Source organism: Notamacropus eugenii, chromosome 7 (genome assembly GCF_028372415.1).
Source record: "Notamacropus eugenii isolate mMacEug1 chromosome 7, mMacEug1.pri_v2, whole genome shotgun sequence".
NCBI classification, from domain to species: Eukaryota; Metazoa; Chordata; class Mammalia; order Diprotodontia; family Macropodidae; genus Notamacropus; species Notamacropus eugenii.
Window position 1 is genome coordinate 26856918 of NC_092878.1, and position 23202 is coordinate 26880119.

Genomic DNA, 23202 nt, shown 5'->3' on the forward strand with positions numbered 1-23202 from the left:
AGAAAATCCCAAATGGGGTCACAGAGTCAGACACCACTGAACAATAACTTTTGTAATTGTTGCATTTTAGTATATCTCCAGATTTGTAATTTTTTAATATTGATTGGTGTTTTCATTGATTTATTCATCTTTGGTTCCTGAACTGAGGCTTTGTGCCAAGGCCAGGCTCCACCTCCTGTTCAAGTTTTGGTCCGGATGATTGACCCTGCTTGACCTTGCCCTGAGTCCCCTGGGTTCCTACACTTACCTCCACCTCCAGGGATTACAATCCCTTGGATCTTTGAAGTTCAGACTGCTGTATCTTCAGGGCCCTTTCTGGCACCTCAGAGCCTCTGAGCCTGGGGTGTTCCATTATGAAAGCTACGGTGCCACCCTGGTAGCTGCCCACTGCTGCTTCCCAGGGTATCACTGTTGGTTTCCTGACCAACCTGGGTCTTTTTTGTAGAGTTCTCCCTTACTGCCTCTGAACACAGAGCCTTGCAAGCTGTACATATCTCTGTCCAGTCTTTAGTGTTAAGTCATCAAGCTTTACTAAGTGCCTACTATGCACTTTTGCCAGGAGTGAGGGATAAAAACAAGCAAAAAGAAGAGTCTTCGCCCTCTAGAGACTTTCATTATAATGAAGGAAGACAGCACATAAAAGGGAACTGAAAAGCACGGGATGGGAAAGTGGGAGAGATACCTTCTTAGAGGCACGGTGGCAAAGTCTAAAGAAACAGAACCAGAAGGGGAATGAAGGCATGGTTGGCCTGGGGAGGAGTTCTGAGAGGGAACGGGATCTTCCAGGTTAAGAAGGCCACAAGGGTGGAAGGAACCCAAGGTGAGAAGGTCCCTGAAATATAATAGTAAAGTCTGGAGGGTCAGAAATTGAAGCGAGAGAGAAATGAGAGGCTGTCCTGGGCTGCCACTGGCTTTGCTGGCAGACTCCATTTCTATCGTCCTCCTACTTCTGGCTGATCTCTTATGTAGTTCCGGGGTAGAAGTAGTTACTTGAATTTTTCATTTGATTTATTGACCTGGATTCCACACAGTGCAAACTTCACGGTTTTGCTGGGATATGTGAGAGCTGAGCAGCCTGTCTGGCATCCAAGAAGCCATCTTTATGCTTTTCTGTGCTTTGCTTTCAAGACTTTTCAAATGCTCTAGGACTGATCTCCATTTTCTCAGCACTGGCAGGATATTTATAACAGATGGAAAGTGACTTGCCCGACGTGAAAGAAGACCTTAAGGGGTCTTGACTTTTTAACTACCCCACCACACTGCTTCCCTGCAGGACAGCCTTTTGGGTGAAAGGATGAGCCTTCTATGTGGTGCTTAGCCTTTCAGGTCTTGGAAGGGTTTAAAAGCAGTTAGACCCAATCTCAGTGGAACATTCTAACTGTTACTGTCAGTTCCAACTGTCCCTGACTATAAACTAAGAATAGATCTCTTCTTTTTACAATTTCTCTGACGCCTTTTGTTTCTTCTCTTACGTCTATTTCAAGTTTTTGTACATTTCACTTGCTTCAGAAAAAGTTCCACCAGAAGGTGAGGAACTTGTTCAAGGATCACGTGCTGGTAAAGAGCTTCCAAAGTAAGGGAACATGTAAGTTTCTTATAGTGTTTCTAACCTGCCACTCCACTGAATCTACTCTCTCCAAAGTTACTAATGATTCCTTAATTGTTGAATCTGGTCATTTCTCAGTTCTAATCCTTCTCAATCTCTATGCTGCATTCATCATTACTGACCACCCTCTCCTGCTAGATACGCTGTCCTTCCATGGCACCACCTTGTTCTCCTACCTGTCTGATTGCTGTCATTTGTCTCCTTTGCTGGTTCATCACCCATATTATGTATGCCTCGAGAGCAGGGATTGATTTTGTTTGTCTGGTTGGTTTTTGCTTTTCTTTGGATCTGCAGCGCTTAGAGGAATGTTGCGCACATAGTAGGTCTTTAATAAATGTGTGTTGACTGACTGACCACATGTTCCCCAACTAGGTTCTTCCTCTAGACTCTTCCTCTTGGAAACCTCATCAATTCCCATGGATTTAATTACCATCACTGTTCAGATAACTCAGATAACTCCAATACCAGCCTCTTTCCTGAGCTACTTTATCAATTGCGTAACGGACATTTTGAATTGGATGTCTCATTGACACCCTGAAGTTTGACTTATCTGAGGATAAGTTCAATTCAACCAGTGGTAACTGAGTGACTGTGGCACAGTCAAGGGAACCCTGGGCATGAATTCAGTTTCAGACACCATGTGACCCTGGGCAAGACTCTTACTCTCTGTTTGCCTCAGTCTCCTCGACTGTAAAATGGGGATAATAACAACACCTTTCTTGCAGGGTTGTTGTGAAGATCATTGTAAAACACTCTTAGTACAGTGTCTGGAGCATAGCAGGTGATATATAATTGCTTATTCCCTCCCTCCTTTCTGCTTTGGGGCTAAACAATGGCAGGTATACAAAGATGAAAAAAAAGCCCTTGCCCTTAGGGTTATAATCTAGTTAGGAAAACAAGACCAATGTTCAGATGACTACAATACAAACTGGAAATATAAGTGCATAATAGAAGTGTGAAGCAAACGGTCCAAGGATGGAGAGATTACTGAGGGGTGGTGAGATATTGCAACAGGTGGAGAATGGGGAGAAGGAGATGCATTCCAGATGCTGAGGGCCATTGATCAAAGGCACAGGGATTGTCATTGGAGAGCAGTCCAGTTTCACTGAAATAAGTAGACTTCCAGTCAAGGTGGCAGAGCAGCCCAGTTCCCTCATATGTACTCCAGAAAAGATAAAACAAAAGCACCAAGCCAAATTATGATTAAGAAACAGAAAAATCAAGTAAGTTCCTTCATCCAGCCTTGGGTGGCAAAAAAAGAATACCCAGAAGACCATAGGCACTGAGGCCAGAGGAGCTAAGCAAGGCAAGCACAGCTTTCAGAGACTTTCCCGCTTAGACAGGAGTGCTCCAGCCAGGAAGCTTCAGGATAGTCAAGCACACCCCCAATGCTCACAGGAGGGTAGATAGATGCCTAAAGCGTTCTAGGTTTTCATTTGTGGGGGACTGACAGCTCCTATATCAAGGGGTCAGTGATCAATCCACACACTTTAGGGTCTCTGAAAATTTGAAACTGACATGAGCTTCCCCTGATGACCTTGCAGGACTCTGTACTCAGAAGATATAGGGAAGACTGAGACCTGCCAGTACTTTGTACAGTTATCCCTTCCACACTGAGAGTTTTCTCATCATGATTTTGCTATATCATAGGTCAGCATAAGAAATTAAATGGGAATTTTGGGGGAGTTTTGCAGAAGCTGCAGATGATACAAAAAGGGCAGTAGACAACACAGAAAGTTCAAAAACTCAGAAATGCATAAAATGTATGTATAGTATTGTATAATATCAACATATTCTATCTTTTAATACCATAATAATTCAGACTTCTCTGATACGAAGGGAGAGCCAAAAAAAAATTCATGCAGATTTTCCAGATCAAGGTGGGGAGGTTGGGGGAAGGGAGAGGCTCCATATCCCTTGCCCCACAATGTTGTGGGGATAACTGTACGTAACAGTTATCAGTTGGAGGGAGGGTTACCAGCAGAAGTCCAAACAATACAGATTGGGACCAAACAAGGGTCTACCATCCCATCCAAGTGTGCAGGAGAGTTGGAACCTGACCCTGACCAAAATAAAAAATTCTAATTGAAAACATAAAGCTAAAAATACGAATAAATAGAAAATCCCAAAAATGAAAAATTTCATAGATCTAGGAATACTTAGGATATAAACATAGTTGAAGAGCTCCACAGCGAGTAGGACCACAGTTTCAGAGAAAGGCCATAAGGCCTATTAGAATTCTGGGAACAGGTGAAACAAAAGATAACCAAAGGATATCCTAATTGGCTCTTCATTACATTCCTATCAAAGTCTGTCCTAAACCTACTTTCCACTCCTCCAGCTTCTCATACTGCTTTCCTCCCTTTTTCTTAGCAGGAAACCTCACTTCATACTTTATGAAAAAATGCAGTTATTGGTCACGAGCTCCCTCTTCTCTCCTTTTCTACTTCTCAAAACCCCTTGATATCTCTAATGAACTAGTCCCACCCCCCACCAAGGTAACCTTTTACTCATTTTAAAATAGTTTTGTATTTATATCTTTTGTTTTTACATTGCCCTTCCCCTGCCCCCAGAGAACATTTCTTGTGACAAAAAAAATGACAAAAAGGAAAGAAAAAGATTTTATAAAACCATTCAAAACATTGAAATAAATCCGAAATTATATGCAATGCTCCATAGACATAGACTCTGACTTCTGCAAAAGAAGGACAGGGGAAGTGATCCACTCATATCTCTACTTTGGGGCCAAGGTTGGTCTCTATAATTTTACAACATTCAGTTTTTACCGTTCTTTCTATTTACATTGTTGTAGATAAATATATTGCTTTTCTGGCTTTCATTCACATTACATCAGTTCACATAATTCTTTCCATGCTTTTCTACATTCCTCTCTCTTGCTGTTTCTTATTCAAAAGTAAGATCCCTTTATATTCATGTATCATAATTTGTTTAGCCATTCCCCAGAGTAATGGACATCACCTTAGTTTCCAGTTCTTTGCTATCATAAAAAGTACTGCTGTAAATATTTTCATGTACATGGGAACTTTGCCTTTGCCAAGGTCTTCTTTGGGGAATATCTGTAGCAGTGGGCTCTCTGGTTCCAAGGACATTGAAGTCATTTTATTTGCACAATTCCAAATTGCTTCTCAGAAGGTGGCATCACTTCATAACTCCACCTACCACCAACACCCCTCTGACGTTGATTATTTCCTTCTCATGTTATTTTTGCTAATTTGCTAGGTGAGAGGTGAAGCCTCAGACTTGTTTTGATTTGCAAAACTATGTAAAGTTATTGGTCACGATTACTATTATTATTAGTGGTTACTGTAATTATTAGTAATTATAATTGCCATTATTATTAGTGGTTTATAGCATTCTTTCATATAGTTGCTAATATCTGGATGTATCTGGTTGTTAATTCTTTTGGGGGGTAACTTCATATTCTTTAGCATTTCTTTATCAGAGAATAGCTTTTTGTCATATATTTCTGTTAGTTGTCTATATAGCTTTTATATAAAACTCTTATCATAGATATAATAATAGCTAACTCTTATACAGTGCTTTAAGGTTTGCAAAGAGCTTTATGAATATTATTTCCTTTTATCTTCCTTACAACCCTGAGAGTTAAATGTTAGTATTATATTACTCATTTTACAGATGAGGAAACTGAGGCAGACAAATTAAATGACATACCCACAATTACATATATGTTTATTTGTTATTCTGAAGCCAACAAACCAAACATTTCCACATGCATTATAGAGCAGGAAAAAGCATGAAGCCATACAAATCTACACAACGTATAGGTGCTTTTCTTCCCAAGTATGACAAATTGAACATGTAACTTTCAAAACTGCCCTACCTATCTGTATTTCCCTTGGTCTGCTTTTCGTTCTCTTCCATGAATTTAAAAAGTGCTCCAATGCCTCTCTTTTTCTTAAAGCAACCCTATTGCTATATTCCCTCTCTTCCACTTTCTCCCTCACAAGTTAAAAAGAAAAAGAAAACTCTTGTAGTAAATATGTTTAAGTCAAGCAGAAGAAATCCCCCAAATCAGAAAATGTATATCTCATTCCACACCTTGAGGTCAGTCATCATCTTCTTCTCAGGAAGAAGGTAATAAGGTTCATCTTCAGTCCTCTGGAATTATGGTTGGTAATTTCTTTGATCAGAGTTCTTAAGTCTTTCAAAATCTTTTCAATACTGCTACTGTATAAATTGTTCTCCTGATTCCTCTCACTTTACTCTGTATCAATTCACACAAATCTTAGGTTTTTCTAAAACCATCTCTTTTGTCATTTCTTTTAACAAGATAATATTCTGTTATATTCACACATCAAAATTTGTTCAACCATGCTCCAGCTGATGGGCATACCTTTAGTTTCCAGCTGTTTGATATAACAAAAAGAGCTGTTATAAATATTTTTTGAACTAACTATTTTTTTCTCTTTCTTTGATATCTTTAGGATATAGATTCTAGTAGTGTTATCCCTGAATTAAAGGGTATGTATAATTTAGTGACTATTTCAGCACAGTTCCAATCTGTTTTCTGAAATGGCTGGACCAATCCATATAGCTAAGAGTAATTGGTGTGAACTTTGAAGGAAGCTTGGGATTCTAAGAAGTGGAGGTAAGGAAGGAGGGCATTCCAGGCATGGGGAACAGCCTGTGCAAAGGAATGGAAGAAGAGAATGTAGTGTCACATTCAGGGAACAGCAAACTGGCCAGTCGGTTACTTTTTATGTATATCTCCTGAGTTTAGTAAAATGTTAGGCACATAGTAAGCACCTACCAAATTATGTTTCATTGACGCACTCATTCAACTTAGTGTACGAAAAGCAGTAATGTGCACATGATGTTGGAAAGGTCTGGAGCTAGATCATGAAGGGCTTTAAAAGTCAAACAGGCAGGTTTTTATTTTATCTCAAAAAAGGGAACCACTGGAGTATTTGGAACCAGGAAATGACAGGATCAGACCTCTAATTTTAAGGTTATGTCTTTGGCATCTATGTAGGGACTTGAGGCTGGGAGAATAGTTAAAAGGCTGTTATCATAGTCAACATGGAAGGTAATGAGGGCCTAAGGTAGGGTGCTGGCCTTGTAAGTAGAAAGTACATATTATATGGGCAGAATGGACAATACTTGGCAACTCATTGCATGGGAGGGGTGAATGAAGAAGGAAAGGTTTAGAATAAAGTTTTGTTTGATAGGAAGAAGGGTGTTGCCCTCAACAGAAGGGATTTCAGAATATGAGTAGGTTCAAATGGAAAGATAATGAATTCTATTGTGGACATTGTTGAGTCTGAGATTCCTAACAGATATCCAGTTGGCAGTGTTGTAGCTGGCCCTGTGAGACTGTGAATCAGGAGAGACTTGGGCTAGACAGATTTGAGAGCTGTCTGTCTAGAGGTGACATCTGAACCCATAGGAGGTGATGTGTTTGTCCTCGCTCTCGAAGAGGACCATGACATCAGAGAAATGATGACGTGACTTGCAGCTGACTGGGATTTGAGGGAGGACTATGCAACGTCACCAGCCTCACTTTCTTCTCCAGAGTCATCTGAGTCCAGTGGCCAGACATTCATCAAGACTACTAGAGAAGGCCCAGGATGCGATGGGTGACCCTGGCCATTCTGTTCTTGAGCAGTTTACAAACTGTCTGAAAAGAGGCATTTTGCATGTATAGAAAATACAAGATAATTTGTGGAAGGGGAGCAGAATAAGATAAAGTCTCAAGTAGAAGATGGGTTCTAAGAGGCAGAGGTGGAGAGCGTATGCCTTCAACCCATGCATAAACAAGAAGATGGAAGCCACAGTGCTGTATGAATAGGCTAGTTAGACTGGACAAAATAGTGTGCTTGGTGGTAATGCATAAAAAGGCTGGAAAGATGGGTTGAGGGTGAAGGTATTTAAAAATGCCAAATACAGGATTTTTGATGTATGAATAAAGCTTTGAAGACTTGTTATCTGCTAAAGCAAGACAGTCAGTGTCTGCTGTCCAGGAACTCACATTCTAATAGGAGAGACAGTGGCAAATCTGACTGAAAGCTCCCAAGTCCTTAGTCAGTTTGATCTTAGAAATCATGAGGTGCTGTAGCTTATGGAGTGGGGGAAGGACACAGATCTTCTCCTTTGGTCAGCCAAGTGGGAAATACAGAAGACACTGCTCAGGGCTAGCTGGGAGGAGCTTTCCACCGAGTCTAATCAGCAGGAGGAGGGGTTCCCAGGCCAGGGGGTGCTGAGTGTGACTGGACTCCTGAGAACTGAGGAAGGTGGGAGTTTCAGAGTTCATGCCATCTCTCACAAAGAGGAGTTATTGGAGGCCAGGATGAAGTCGGGACATCAGCCAGGGGGGAAATGAATCACTGTAAGAGCTGTGCAGAGCCGTGCGTATGAAGGTGTGCTTCCATACACCTGGGCAAAGGTTGAGACAGAAGTGGACTGAAGACAGAGAGTCCACTTTGAGAGTCCAGGACGTATCTCGTCCTAAAAGAGGCAGCCACCAGAGCTCTGGGGAGGAAAGAGGGACCCCTCCTTGGCTTGGATCCCTTGGGTCTTTCCATGGTTTTGAGAGCGCAGAGGCTTGAGGCACGGAGGCCAAGGAGTCGGGGTGACGGCCAGGAGAGTGGGGGGATCCCGTGCCCCTGGGCTGGGGGTCCCCAGCTTCTGGGGAGGTCATCAGCTCCTTGGGGTCCAACTCTCACGTCTCTGAAGACGACTGCGAGCTGTGGAGACCAAAAGAAGACACCCCCGCCCCTGACACGCACCAGGACTTCGGGGACCCCCGGGCGCCAGGCCCGCCACGTGCATCTCAGCCTCCACGTCATTCTAACCTGTGGCCTGTCCCCCAAGCCCGGCCCTCCTCTGACATCCCCAGATTTACAATTTACAGCCTTAGCACCACCTCCCCCTTCCCCCAATTCGCGAGCAGTTGCTAACCCTAGTTGTGGACCCGTCTCTGTTGGAAACGTGGGCACCATCAAGGAGCCAAGTATTGATTCGCTGGGCCCAGTCCCCATAGGGTGTGGGGAGGTTGGGGGCTCAAGCCTTTAAAAGGGCCGCCTGTGGCAATGCATTCTGGGAGTTGTAGTCCCAGAGGGAACCAGTTGCAGGCTGGGAGCTGCAGGCCTCGCCGCACGCACTACTGAGTTGCTGGGAGTTGTAGTCGTCCGCGCTGGGAGGGGCACGCGGAAGTGGGTGGCATTCCCCGCCCCCTCATCCCTCCTACCCCGCCCTGACTTTTGCTTCGGGTCTCTGCCGCAGCGGCGGAGCCAGTGGACGGTTGGGGTTTAATTTCTTTAGTTTAAAAAACACCATGGGCCACGGAAGCGTCAGTCGCAGGAGATTGTGGGAGGGCGGGAACGGCAGGGCGCTACGGGGCGGGGCCGTGCGGCGCGTGCGTGACCCCGACGTAACCTGAGTTTAGCGGGATTTCCAAACGCGAAGGGCGCCGTCGAAGTGAGAGGCAGAGCGCGCGCCGGGGGCGGGATCGCGCGGGACCGGAACCGGAGCTCGCGGACGGTGGTCGCGGTGAGTGAGTGAGGCGCCCCCTCCCCGGGACCCCCGGAACGAGCGGCCTGTCCTTCCGGAGGCTCCCACCCCCGACTCCAGCCCGCGGCTGTGGTACCCGGACCCCGAGGCCTCCCGCCTCGAAAGCGGAAAGAGAGCCGAGGAGGCCTCCGGTCCGGACGAGGAAACTGAGGCCCGGGGCTGGGGTGAGCCTTCCGCCCCCGATCCGGGGCCTCTGTCCGTTTGTTGTCGTTGTAGCCTTTGGTTGCTCTGTTCACTCCCGCCGCGAAGCAGAAGCGCTCCCTTCGGTCCGCCCTCCGGGCCTTTGCCCCTCGGGGGTCGCGGGCGGTGCTTCCGTCCGTTCCCCTTCTGCGGATGGATGCCTTTCCCTGTAAAGCCTGTAACCTTCAGACCTTCCACCCAGGCCGGGTCTAACCAGCCCCGCTGCCTGACTTATCCGGACGGATTTCTGTGGGATTTTGGCCTTTTCTCCCGCGGGAGCCTCCCAGCCCGCCTTTCGTGGGAGTCCCCGCGCGCCCGAGGGGCTGTGGAGATGGGAGGGGCGTGCATCGGTGCTTGTGTCGGTGCTTCTCCTCGCTTCTTTATAGCCTAGTGACGTTCTATCACGTTCATGTACCCAAACTCTTCAGCCATTTCCCCAGCCTACCGCTCACTGCTGCGTTTCCAGTCTTTGCTCTCATAAAAAGCGTTGCCATGGATATTTTGTTGTACATGGAGCTTTCGTATCTATCCTTCTTGGCGTGAGGTAACAAGCCTAATGGTAGAACCTCTAGGTTAAAAGGTCACTTTTAACATGAGTCACTTTGTTTGCATAAAAGCACATTATTTCCAGAATGGTTGTGCTGATTGACAGCTTCCCCAGCAGTTACACTAGGATGCCCGCCTTCTGACAGCCCCTCCAGCAGGGCTGTCACCTTTGCCAGTTTTACTACGTGTGAGGTGAAACCTCAGGGTTGTTTTGATTTACATCTCTCTTATTATTAGTGGTTTGGAGCACTTTTTCCTGGTTTGTAGTTCTTTAGAGAACTGTTTGTTCATGTGCCTGGACTGCTTACCTACTGGGGTCCTGTGTCTGTTGGTCATTTATCTGTTTATCTCTATCTGTTATTTGTTTATATGTTCTGGATACCAAGCCCTTATCAGAGAAATTTGATAGAGGGTTTTTTTCCCATTTGGCCTCTTCCCTTCTTATTCTAGGTGCATTAGTTTTGTAGGTACAGAAACTTTTCCGTTTCATGTAATCAGTTTTCTATTTTATCTTTTGTAGTTGCTTCAATCAATTTGGTTAAGAATACATTGCCTGCCCATACCTGTGAGAAGTATATGATTTACTTCTCTTCTAATTTTTTTAATAGTTTGGTCCTTAATATTAAGGGCTGGAAATGATTTACAGGAATTTGTGAAAGGGAGAAGAAACAGAAGATAATAGCTTGCAAGGACTGTTGGAAAGGGACACCTAGGCATATCTGTAGGCATCGGGAACCGTATAACACATGAGGAGACACATAGTGCTCGGTATTTAAGTAAGTGCTGGTTGATGGTGTTCGAAAATGAGTGAATGATTAAAAGGGCAGTGTCTCAGAGGAGCTAGAGGGTGATTAAGTCGGGGATGGCGTCTCTGAGCTCGAGCCCCACAGCTGGCAACATGGCCAAACATACCAAGAAGATTGGAATTGTTGGTAAATATCCCTCAAAAAAATGGTGAAGAACATTGAAATTAGCCAGTATGCAAAGTATACCTGCTCCTTTTGTGAAGAGATGGGCTGTGGGTATCTGGCATTGTGAATCCTGTATGGAAACAGTAGCTGGTGGTGCGGGACATACAATACCACCTCTGCCCACCTCCGCAGTCACAGTCAGATTTGCCATCAGAACACGGAAGGAATTGAAAGACCACTAAAATCTTCTTATCAAATATCTGTAGCCCAATAGCCCAACAATAAATGGGTTAATTTATGGAGCAAAAACAGAAGTAATGGGGATGATTTTAGCAAGAGGGTACACTTCTTTCTTGGAGACTAGAGCAAAAAGAAAAAAAGAGAGGGATAATGTAGAGTGATTTCCAAGTGTGGAAATAAGGAAGGAAAAGAAAATTTATTCACAGGAAAGAGGTGAGGTACTTTCCTGAGGTGCTGAGAGGAGAGAGGAAGGAGGTAGTAGTATATGGAGGTTGAGGGAAGAATAGTTTTGGCACAGCCATTATAGCAAGTGTAGTAAAAAGAGAACTTGGGAAGAGTAAAGGATTATGGTAAAGGTGATTCAGTTTGAGAGATTCAAACCCCCCCCCCTCACATCCCCCCCCCCCCCATGCAAAGACTGGACAGGGTCATCTATAACGAATTCACGGACTTAAGCATTGTAACTAGCAGAGCTTCTTAAGGAACTTGCAACTTAACAGGAATGATGCTAAAACTTATTTAGGAAAAGGAGTGGATTATCTGGCAGATATGCTAATGGTCACCAGTGTCATCCAGGTGAAGGGGTTTCTCAGGGGCGTATTTTTGGTCTGTTACATCTGTAGCAAGATAGCCTTGAGTTGATGACTATAACTTGGCCTCTGGATGGAATAGGATAACTGGAAATCGATACATGAAAATTTTGTGATTACTAATAGTCCTCTTTTTACTAGAGAATTTCTTCAGAGCTCAGCTTGTGATGGGGAAAGATAGTTTGTCATACTGGGGCCACTGGTGAGTTATTCTAGGCATAGTGTCCTTGGGCTGGGGAGAAAACTCTCAGGGACAGTGTTTTGAAGCTAGGGAGAAATGTGATCTTGGAACTGGGGTCCAAGCACAAGCACATCACAGGCAAGGTGAGTTTAGATAACAATAATTAATAGTTGACTTACTTGGTACAATTATTTGACAGCATTCAACACTTATTCATGTACAGAGAAAACAAATGGTGGGAGTGATCCAGGGTTGTGTTTTGTCAAGCCTCACAACCATGGGCACCTAGGAAAGAGCATTCAAGGGATTCAGAACTTGAATGCTGAACTGGTCAGTCATAGTGTCAGAGCAGACGTACTGGGGTGGGCATGGAGTTCACAGTGAGGATGGAGAGTAAGTTTAAGGAGCAATGTAGCTGGGAGGATGAGTGCTTATGATCTGAATAATTTTAGAGTTCGGGGTCATGGTGGTGGCGTAGTTGTGGGTGGTGTTAGCTACTGTGGTCTGCACATTATTTGAGACAACATAAAACAATTAAATGAATTGCCCTATGGAATAAAACTTACAGCACTTTACATGTTTAACAAAATGTGCAGCATATCCTTTTGCTGCAGGGACTTGCTGCACACTTTGGCAGTGAATTCACAAGATTTCTGCATATTCCTTATCATGAAAGCGTACTTTTATCACCCTGTGATTTTTCTTCCATTGCTGACTTTCCCAGGCAGCTTCTTTGGATATACAACTGGAGGGGCTTTAAGGTTGAGTGGCCACATTTATTAAGAATCCACTCTGGGTAAGATACTAACTGCCCTTTCTGGATTTGAGGAATACAAAAAACAAAAACAGCCCCTGCTGTTAAGAAGCTTACATTTTGGTGGGGATGGGAAGATAGAACACAGATCAACAAATAAAAAAATGTGTATTAAGTAACACAAACTAATTTCAGGAGGAGGAAAAGTTGGGAATTGTGGCAGAAGGGGAGTAACAGGAAAGGTACCAAATAAGAGATGAATCTTGAAGGATGCAAGCGATCCTAAAAAATTGGAAAGAAGGGTATTGCAGGTATGAAATATCCATGCAAAACCATGGAGGTGGGAGATGGAATTTCTTGGACAGAAACCAGCTAACAGGCTTGTTTGAGTAAAACAGAGAGGGGGCAGGAGGAGATGTTAGGGTAGTAATAGGAAATGAATCAAAAGATAGATTGTGGAGAACTTTAAGTACTCTATTAAGATTTTTGTATTTATCTCAGAAGCACTAAGGATCTATTAAAGATCTCGAGGAGGAGGCTATTAACCAGGAAGTAATATGGTCAAATCACAGGATTTTAGATTTGGAACTGGGAAAGAATTTGGAGGTTGTCCAGTTCAACCCCCTCATTTTCTAGATAAGGAAATTGAGGCCTAGAGAGGAAACTTGCACAAAGCCTTATGAACACTAAGTTGGTAGAACTAGGATTTCAAGTAAGATCATCAGTCTCCAAATACAGTATTTTTTTCCACTCTTCTAGCTCAGTGCCTGGGACATAGCAGGGGCCTAATAAATGCTATTTGATTGGTTACACCAGGATAGTGAGAACATTGTTACTTCCTTTCTTATAGGTTAAATTGAATAGAAGCAAATGAGTATCTAAGCAGGAGACCAGCATGTAATTGTGTAGAAAGTCATAAAACTAGGTTAAAAAAACACAGTTCCTGCTCTCCTGGAGGGATAGAATACGTGTTCAGCCAAATATAATACAAAAATAGGTTCTAATGGAAGAACGGAGAGGTCCAGATAAGTGCTGTAGGAAAATCTGAAGAGTCAAAGTATGTTCAACTAGGGGAATAGTGGCAGCAATGGAAGTAGCAGCTGAGTTGAGCCCAGGAGGGAGAGAGACTTCCAGGGATGGGGCAGCCTGTGCAAATACTCAAAATCCTAAGATGTGTCAGTTCTGGGGAAGGCCAGTGTGACTAGAATGTAGAGTGAAGGGAAAGGAGCAACGCAAATGTCTGGAAGGGTAGATTTTAGCCAGGCTGTGAAGAGCTTTGAAGGTCAAGTTCAGGAATGGATGTTTTATCCTCCAGGCAATCCAGTAAAATTAAACATTGTAGGGAATCTCTGAAGATTTTTTTTTTAAGTAGGGATGCAGCATAATTAGATCTGTTCCTAAGGAAGATTATTTTGATAAAAGAATGTGAGATTGGAGAGGGGAGAAAGGGAGTATGGTTTAAGAGGGTATTCAGGTGAGAGATGATTCATTTAACTAGTTTGTATTGTATTGTAAGGCACTGTGTCTAGGCTTTGGGGATATAGAGATGAAACAAAAAATAGCCCTTGTCTTAAAGGTGCTTTCATGGGGGTAGGCCCACAGCACAGGAGGATGCCACACTTAGCACAGATCAGTAAATATTAAATCATTTGAGGAAAGCACCAGTGAGAGACTTCCTGTAGGAAGTAGCAAAGGCCTGGATTAGGGTGATAGAATTTCTGGAAAGGAGAAGAATGTAAGATGTTATGGAAATAGAACTTATTGGATTTATTGAGCTTGAAGATGAAGGTTGGCCTGGAAGCAGTTGGAGATGTGGAGCTAAAATTCTAGCGAAAGAACAAGACTTAATACTGATTCGGAATGATAATTAAGGCCATGGGAGCTGCTAAGATCACCATTGGAGAAAGTGTAGAAGTAGTAAAGGACTGAGGACAATACTTTGGGGAGCATCTATGCCTGCTGGGTGGGGAAAGACAAGAGACTGCTGGACAGTCAGTTGATTAGCTTCTGTTAAGTACCTGTTATGTGCCTATTAAGTACTAAGTGTTCGAGAAACAAAACAAAAATTAAACAGTTCTTGCTTTCTAGGAGCTTACATAGCCAGGGAGAAGACAGTCTATACATATTTATGGTATATACAAGACACAGACTTTCCATTCCTGCATGACCCTTGAGCTGAAGGAAATCCCAGGGAAGTCTTGTATTGTTTCCAAGTGGTGGTGGTGAGAAGGGAAAGCAATTCCTGAGGAACAGCCAATTAAAGGACTCAGAACTAAAGAGGTGAAATGAGCCATCTTGTGAGAAATCTCAGAAAGGCTAACAGAGAATAATGCGGAAGAGAATTGGAAAGGTAGGATTGGGCCAGGTTATAAAGAGTTTAAAATGAGATAATATATGTAGCAAGTGCTTTGCCAACTTTTAAGTGCTATGTAAATATTTGTTGTTACTAAATGCCAAGCTCCTGATTTTATATTTGATCCTGTCAGTAATAGAGAGCCCATGGAGTTTATTGATTGGATGGGTGATATGATCAGTCCTACACTTTAGGAAAATCGGTTTGGCATCTGTGTGGTGGGAAATGTCCAGAAGACCGATGATGAGGCCATGGCAGGAATTACAGGATCATATATTTAAAGCTGGAAGGGACCTTAGAAGCCACTGAAAACAGGTGAGAGGTGACAGGAGCCTGACCGAGGGTTCTGGCTGTGAGTAAAAAGGATATATATGTGAGAAATCTTGTAGAAGTAGAAGTGATGTTTGTAATCTTATTGAGTGTGCTGGGTGAGGGAGGCTGAGGAATTGAGGGTGACGCTGAGGGTGTGAACCTGGGTTAATGGGATGGTGCTGGTGCTGATGGGCTTCAGACTCTGGGGGCTTCCTTGAGCTCCCCTTGGGTCTTCCCATTTGATCCGGTCTTTCTTACTCAGATCTAATCTTCCCATTTGATATGGCAGTCTCTGGAAGCCCATGGGCTTTTCGTTATTGCTGTGGCCAGGTCTCTGTTGCACTCCCCACCCTTGATCTTATCAAACCCTCAGGCTTCTGACTACTCCCATCAGCATCCTCCCTGGGTTTGATCTATCAAGACAATCCCTGAGACCCCACACTACCTGGCCACCTGCTTCTGGCCCAGGCCCTCCACTGTCTGATATCTCCTGATTGCCTCCAGCTGTTTCCAACCCTTGAGCAGTCACCCCAGTCCCACTGAGGTCCTCTTTGGACTTCTCCTCAAGACCCTCCCTAAACCCCTCCTCCCATCACCCTAGACTATACCAGACCACCCCCAGATCCCTCCTGTAGTCTTTTTCAGTATTTAAGTTCCATCTTGCCTCCACAAAGGCACTTAGATTCAATCCAGCTCAGACTCTGTCTAGCTGAGATTCTATCTGGCCTGCTTGTGAATACAAGTGTTACAAATGCTTAGGCTCCTTAAGAGTCAACCCAGTATGATGAATCTTTAATAAACTTTGTTTTGTTTGGCTTTAAGAAGGCTTGAGTCGAATTCATTTGAGCAGGACCCAGAGTGTTGGTATTTCAGGGTCCCCTGAACCCCAACAGTGCCCTGCTAGTAATAAGGAAATTCAGGTTTGGGGGGGAAAATAGTGAGTTCTATTTCAGACACGTTGGGTTTGAGATATCTGTGGAACATCTAGTTCAAATTGCCAGTAGGCAGTTGGTGATATGGAACTGGAGCTCAGGAGAGATATTTGGACTGAATATATGTAGAACTGTGGGCAGTTAGGTTGCTCAGTGGGTAGAATAGTAGGCTTGGAGTCAGGAAGACCTGAGTTCAGATATGGCCTCAGACACTTACTGGCTAGCTATGTGGCCCTGGGCAAGTCACTTAACCTCTTGTTTGCTTTAATGCACTGGAGAAAGAATGGCAAATCTTTGCCAAGAAAATCCCATGGACAGTACTGGAGGGATATGGTCCCTGGGGTCACTAGAGTCAGAATTGGACACTGAACAGCAACAAAGTGTGCAGACCTGGGAGTTGTCTGCACAGAGATGTTAGTTGAGCCCATGGAAGCTGATGGGGTCATCAGAACCCTGGTGTATGCTGGAGGGCCTGCTGTACAGGTTCTTAGATCTGCTTTTCTAAAAGGAAGGCAACTTTTGAGGGGTCAGCAATCTCCTTTAATCAAGCACATATATCATTCACTTAGTTCAGGGGGAAAAGTCAGCACCCTGACCTTCAGAGAAAATACAAACAGAAATAAACATCAACAGACAAGGCTTCCAACTGTCTCACCATAAGCAATACATACAGTTACCAGAGAGACAAGCACCGATATCTGGGTTTTCAAAGCTGGCGGGAGGAGGGGCTCCTTAACAGCTTCCTAGAGTCTTATCTGACACACAAACCTTCCAAAAACTAAGCCCCAAAACAAAACCTCACTTTAGAGTATACCTACACTTTTCAGAGCCAGAGGGCATCACAACCCTTGAGAACCAGGGCCTCATTAGGAATTAACAAAAGGTGCAGGCCTTCCTATGCAAAAAGTCTCCCCTTAATCAAGCTTCCCTTAATGGGCAGGCCCTTTAATGGTTGGGGAAGATCTTTGACTCTCATTAACATTATACCAGGTGAGAGTCTAGAGAGAAAAGAGATCCAGTAAAGGAGATTAAGAGGGGTTTTTCAGACTGGCAGGAAGGGAGCCAAAAGAGCAGTATCATGAAACCCAGAATAAAAAGAATATCCAGCAGAAGTGAATGGTTAGCAGTGTCAGATACTTCAGAGATGTCAAGAAGGCTGAAGATTGACGAAAAAAGATTACTTGGCTTTTTCTCTTTTTTTATTATGAACGTGATAAACATCAACAAATATGACCATTTCTATATATAAAGAACTGAAAAAAAGAACTGCATATAAAACCAAATCTTACTTATGGACAGCTTGGTTTTTTAAATAGTATATAATATATTTAACATGTTAATTCCATTACTTCTCCTCTTGTCTGCATTTCTAAACTGTCTTCTGTTGTATTTTGTAAATATTTCATTAATTATCTTTCATTTCTTTTTCTTATCTTTTGGCATCATTGTTAGACCACCATTCTTTTCCAACCCCCCCTCACTTCCAGCAAATAAATAAATTCCCTCTCTTATAGCAAATACGTAGTCAAAACGGGATCCTTATATAGGCAGTGTTACAAAATGTATGATTAGGAGATGTCATTAAAATCCATCATCTCTCTTCTGGAATTTTGGTTGAACATTGCATTGATCAGAGTTTTTAAGTCTTTTGGCTTTCAAAATTGTCTTTCTTTGCAATGTTGTAGTTATGGTATAAACTCTCTTCCTGGTTCTAAAAAGGCCATTTGATTTAACCTTGATGACTCTGGAGAGGGCAGTTTCAGTTGAGTGATGAGGTTGTGGAGGCAAGGTTGTAGAAGGTTAAGGAGGGTGAGAAGAGACAAAGTGGAGGCAGTAAGCAAACTGCTTTGACTGAGAAAGGAAGGAGAAAAATAAGCTGATACTTGTCTGGATGGTGGAACCTAGTGAGAACTTTTCAGGAAAGCTGTTTCCTTCCTGTAAGCTAAGGACATAGGTAGTGCCCAGGAGGATGTGGTCTTTAGTGGTGTTGAATGCCACAGAAAACTATGGCTCCTCTTTGTGAGAAATAGAAAAACTGCTTTTTGAAGGAGCTGAGCTGAAGGAGGAAGAGGCAGAGGACAATGGCAGTCAGTGGAAGGCTTTTGAGAAAATCTTTGTACATTTGTAGGTATCAAGGTATTGCAAGTGATGTTCCTTTGTTGTCTGTAATCTCATCATACTTATGTTTCTCAGCACCGAACAATGGCCATGCAGATGCAATTTGAAGCTAGTGCAGACACTTCAGTGGAAGAAGAGAACATTGGCCCACAGCCCATTTCACGACTAGAGGTATGTATTCAACATCTAAATCTGAAATTATATTTCTGGATTATATCATGTTTACCTGATGAGAAAATCTGCTTTTATCTGTTCAGCTGGCTATCAACCTCAGGTCAGACCCAGGTTAGGGTTTCTGAGGATCTACAGAGGGGATGAATGGTCTTCTATAAAGACTTAAAGAGGGAGCTCAATGGGCAGGGCCATATCCTGGGCAAGCCTGGAGGAATAGAGCCTGCATTGGACTGGCAGTGACCATTTATCCCTTTTTGGAGCAGCAGTGAGTATCAGCTGCAGAATCCTGAGAGCCAGAAGGGGAGAGAGGTCCTCATTACTGTTGCTAGGTGACCAGATTGCTAAAGATCTTATATTCCAGGAACAGGGTGTAGGTGGTGCAAAGGCACACAGAGATGGGCACGTGCGTGGGTGCGTGCGTGCGTGTGTGTGTGCGTGCGTGCGTGTGTGTGTGTGTGTGTGTGTAAGTAAATGTCAGCTAGGAATTTATGTTTGATGTTAGAAGTAAGAGGGAGCCACTGGAATTTGTTGCTCAGGTGTAACTGCCACAATACTTGTTCCTTATCTGAGGATTCCCTGTTTTGCACAATTTGAAAGCTGGGTGGGAAGGCTCCCTTTCTACATAAAGTGTCCCTTTTCACTTCGTATGCAAGTTTTAAAAACTAGAAATTGCCAGTTTCGTTTCCCTTTTAGGCTTTAGTATTAAAAAGCATTGTTTCAGGTAAAAGCAAGAAAAAGTTATTGGCACAAATCCATAGTTTTGTTTTTAAAAATTATCCTTTCTTGATGATGCAGGCCTATCTCTGATGTCTAAAATTTGAATTCACTATCAGTTGCCTAATATATGCTATTTTAAAACTGAGTGTATTGTGATTATGCTTATAAAAATGCAGGTTTCCAGTTCATATTTTAGCACCTGATGTTTGTATATTTTATGTATACCAACAGTTCTTTGCTATAAAGCACAGATCATCCCTGTAGCCTTATGTAATAGGCATGATGCCAGAATCACAGACTCAGAGACCATCTAGACTGACCTGTACAGTCTGGTCACCCTCTGTACTTGAAGCCTCTAGTGAGGGGCAATCCATAACTTTCTGGAGCATTCCATTCTAACTTTGAATAGCTCTAATTTCTGGGGAAATATTCCTTAAATTGAGCTGAAATTTGTCTTTTCATAATGTCCATTGATCCTAATTCTGCCGTCCAAGACATAGATCAAGTCTATTGCCTCTTCTGTGCGACACCCCTTCAGATAATGGAAGCCACCTGTCAGGTTTCATAGGTACCTTCCCCTTCCCATGATCACCCAAAATGATGTTTCCTGATTTCTAGGCTAAACACCCCCAGTTTCTTTAACTGATCGTCATATCAGCATGCTGTCCAGCCCCCTTCACCATCCTGGTCACTGCCATCTATATTAATGGTCTCCAAACCTTTTTGATCCCTATGAGTGAAAAAAAAAGAAAAAAAAGCACATGCTGCCATGTATGTGTATTTACTTATTTATAAATATAAATAAATGTATACGCATGGGGGGGTGTGCTCAGGTTTTTGTTGTTTGGTTTTTCTTAATGTACTGATGGTGTGGCATAGTGGATAAAGAGGGCCTTGAAGACCAAAAGACATGGGTCCTAGTTCTGCCTCTGATTCATACTGGAAATTTAACTTCTCAGTGCTCTGGGCAATGAGACGAAAGTGTAGAGAAGGTGCCAGACTGGATACCAATGAAAGCCTACCTGTATTACTGTACTAATAATGAAGGACCTTATGAAATTTAAGCAGAATAGATGAGTTAAAGGTAAAATAATATTTGATCATAGAGTTGATAGGGAGCCCCACATTAATTCAGTAGAGAAGTGAAATGGTCACATGTGCTTTAGGAAAACCACACATTGGCAGCTCAGGAGAGGGTAGATTGAGAGAAGAGAGACCAATTAGGAGTCTTCTGCAGTAGTCCAGGGGAGAGGTGAGAGTGAGGAGCCACGAGGGGTCAGGTTTGAAAGATGTTGAGTGACAGAAATGACAGGATTTGATAGGTGGGCTACAGAGTCTAAAATGACTCAGTGCTTGTAAATCTAGGGGAGGAGGAGGGTTGTGCTTTCTACTGTTACGTGAAAGTTTGGAAGAGGAGCAAGTTTAATGAGATCTACCATGAATATCACAGTCTATCAGCACCTGTTCAACTCAGCCACACCCAAAATCAAGGGGAAGGCTAGGCTCTTCTCAATCCCTGCTTCTGGGGACGCATGACCTCTTGTGGCCTACTGCAACCACCAGGTGACCTGGGGAGCAGAGGGTGGGTGTACCTATGGAAGACCCTATAACTCCTGTGAAGATGCTGCTGTGACTACTTGGCAGTCAGATTATCATTGCTCTAAGGGGTTCATAATCTAGTTCTGAAGACGTAGGGAAGACCTTGGAAATTTGCACAATGGGTGATCTACAGCTAGTGGATGTCCTTCCTAAGGCATGTCCAGAGCTCAGTGTACTACGTTGAATGTGGCCTAACTAGAGCGGAATAGTTAGATGATCACACCCTGTGCCCTGTAACACACACCAGTGGTGTATAACTCAAATGGAAATGGATCCCTGTGGGCCACATATTGACTTAGGAAGCCACAAATCAACATTAGCTGTGTTGTATTGTATTTTTATTTATTTTGTTAAACATTTCCCAATTCCTTTTTAATCTCGTTCCAGTGACAGGGTTGCCACCTCTGCTGCACACTGAGCCTTTTCTGGTGAAAGCTAGGAGCTGTGCTGGTTTCTCTTTGAACTTACTTTAGTTTACTAAATCTTTTTTATGGAAACTTATTTAGCTCCATACTCTCCATCTTGTACTTGTGAAGTTGATCTTTTCTAACCCTAGTGTAGTATTTTACATCTCATTAAAGTTCATCGTATGTGATTTGGCCTTTCTAGATCTCTTTGGCTACTGACTTCTTCCTTCCAGTTGTCAGATAAGGAAACTAAAGCCCAGAGACTTCAGTGACTTGTGTGATGTCACTCTATCTCAGAGCTATGCATTTCCAGCTCAGGAGGTTTTTGGTTTGTTTGTTTTCCCATTGCTCCCACAGCTTCTTTTGTAAACAAACAAAGTCATTAAGTACTATGATTTTGAATAATATTCTGAGTTTTACTGTGACCATATTGTTTATTCTCAACTACGATCAGTATCTAACTAGGATGTGCTTGTGGAACTAGTTCTCATTCCTTAATTGCTAATAATACTCAATCCCAGCTTTCTTTCTGTGGCTATTTAAACTGGTAATAAGAGCTAAGTATTCAGTTTGCTTTGTAAACATGCCTGTTCTGAAAAGGTTAATGATAAAGCCATGTTAAATGGTTGTCTTCCCTTGCAGCAATGTGGCATAAATGCCAATGACTTGAAGAAATTGGAGGAAGCTGGATACCACACAGTTGAGGCTGTTGCCTATGCACCAAAGAAGGAACTAATAAATATTAAAGGCATTAGTGAAGCCAAAGCTGATAAGATCCTGGTAAGCACTACTCAGTTGAACCTGGGAGGCATTAATGGGCTTTTCATTTGTAATTCACTGTTGAATTTGAGGACTGAGTCAGTTGTTAAAGCTATCAATGAGTAGATTGGTTAATTCTGACTTGTTATTAGTCCATGCTGGATAAGCTGTGCCCTCAGTCAACTTCCCCATTAGGAATTTTGATGACCTTCTTATTGCTTTCACATATCTGTTGATTTGGGTTCTGAAAAAGCTCTCTCCTCCCATTGGGGCTCATTGTAATTTGCTTTCTAAGTATAATACTCTAAGGATTATAGGCTGAGTTTGGTGGCTGAGTTGTATAAAGCACTCTAAGCCTCTAAGAGGGAAGAATACTACAAAATAATTTTAATTCTTGCTTCTAATCTTCCTGGTGGCCAATAAAACATCAAATATATCCTATCTTTCTGGGTATTGTGGCCTCACAGTTTAAAAAATCATTTATTGATTTAATATCTGAATCATGTATTTACTAAACTCTGTATGGGTGAAATTCATCAATCTGATCTTAGAGCCTACTGGCTTCTTGATGGCGAAAGGGGAATGTGATTTAAATGTGCCTGGTTTCATTCACCTTAATAAGCTATGACAAATGATGTCTTCCCTGAATGACTACTTGTAAAATGGTGACTGTATAATCCTTAACATCATATGTACCATGTATTACATTTTAAAAATTCTTTTCATATCATTATCTGTTGATCCTTACAACAAACCAGGATAGGACTTTTTTTTTAAATGGTAGAACCATAGTCCACCATGATTGAGTGGTTGACCCAAAGTCACAGTTGTCACTGGCAAACACTTGTCTTTTGACGTTCATATCAAGGCTTGAACTTCGCTTTTGGCTGTCCGGTACACCTTTCACCACATTCTGCTGTCTGCCACTGATGGTACACTGTCACTATTTTCACCTCTCTCACCCTGTTTCTAGTGTTTTAAAATTTCATTTCTAATGATATAGTTCAGTACTGAATAAAATAACATAGAAGACAATGAAGAACATGGTAGAGGTGAAGCAGGCTGAAACAAATAGCAAATATGAACATGAAGAAAGAAATGGAGTAAAAAAAATAGCAAATATGTGACAAAAGAGAAAATGGTGTGCATGGTCCTGTTGAGAGAATAAAGGTGGACAATCTTGGTGTTCCACTGATATTTTTGAGATGTCAAGAGAAATTGAAAAAGGCCCTCAGAATGTCAGTGCTTCTCTTCCCCACCTTATTGGGGGGA

The 23202-nt window shown here is 42.8% G+C and overlaps 1 protein-coding gene across 7 annotated transcripts in view; it reads left to right on the forward strand.

The window, feature by feature from the left end:
* The first annotated feature begins 797 nt into the window (after positions 1-797).
* The window catches only part of RAD51 (RAD51 recombinase), a 45244-nt gene continuing 22839 nt past the window's right edge, over positions 798-23202 (forward strand). The window contains exons 1-3 of one of the 7 annotated variants that reach the window (XM_072625415.1): positions 798-820; positions 18350-18445; positions 21814-21951. In XM_072625415.1, coding sequence (XP_072481516.1) covers positions 18359-18445; positions 21814-21951 — 225 coding nt within the window. In that variant the 5' untranslated portion in view covers positions 798-820; positions 18350-18358. Of the gene's footprint in view, positions 821-1368; positions 1586-9003; positions 9137-9216; positions 9322-11885; positions 11949-15045; positions 15228-18349; positions 18446-21813; positions 21952-23202 lie in introns of those variants that run through there. The other 6 variants (XM_072625410.1, XM_072625411.1, XM_072625409.1 and 3 more) reach the window with 6 other exon arrangements.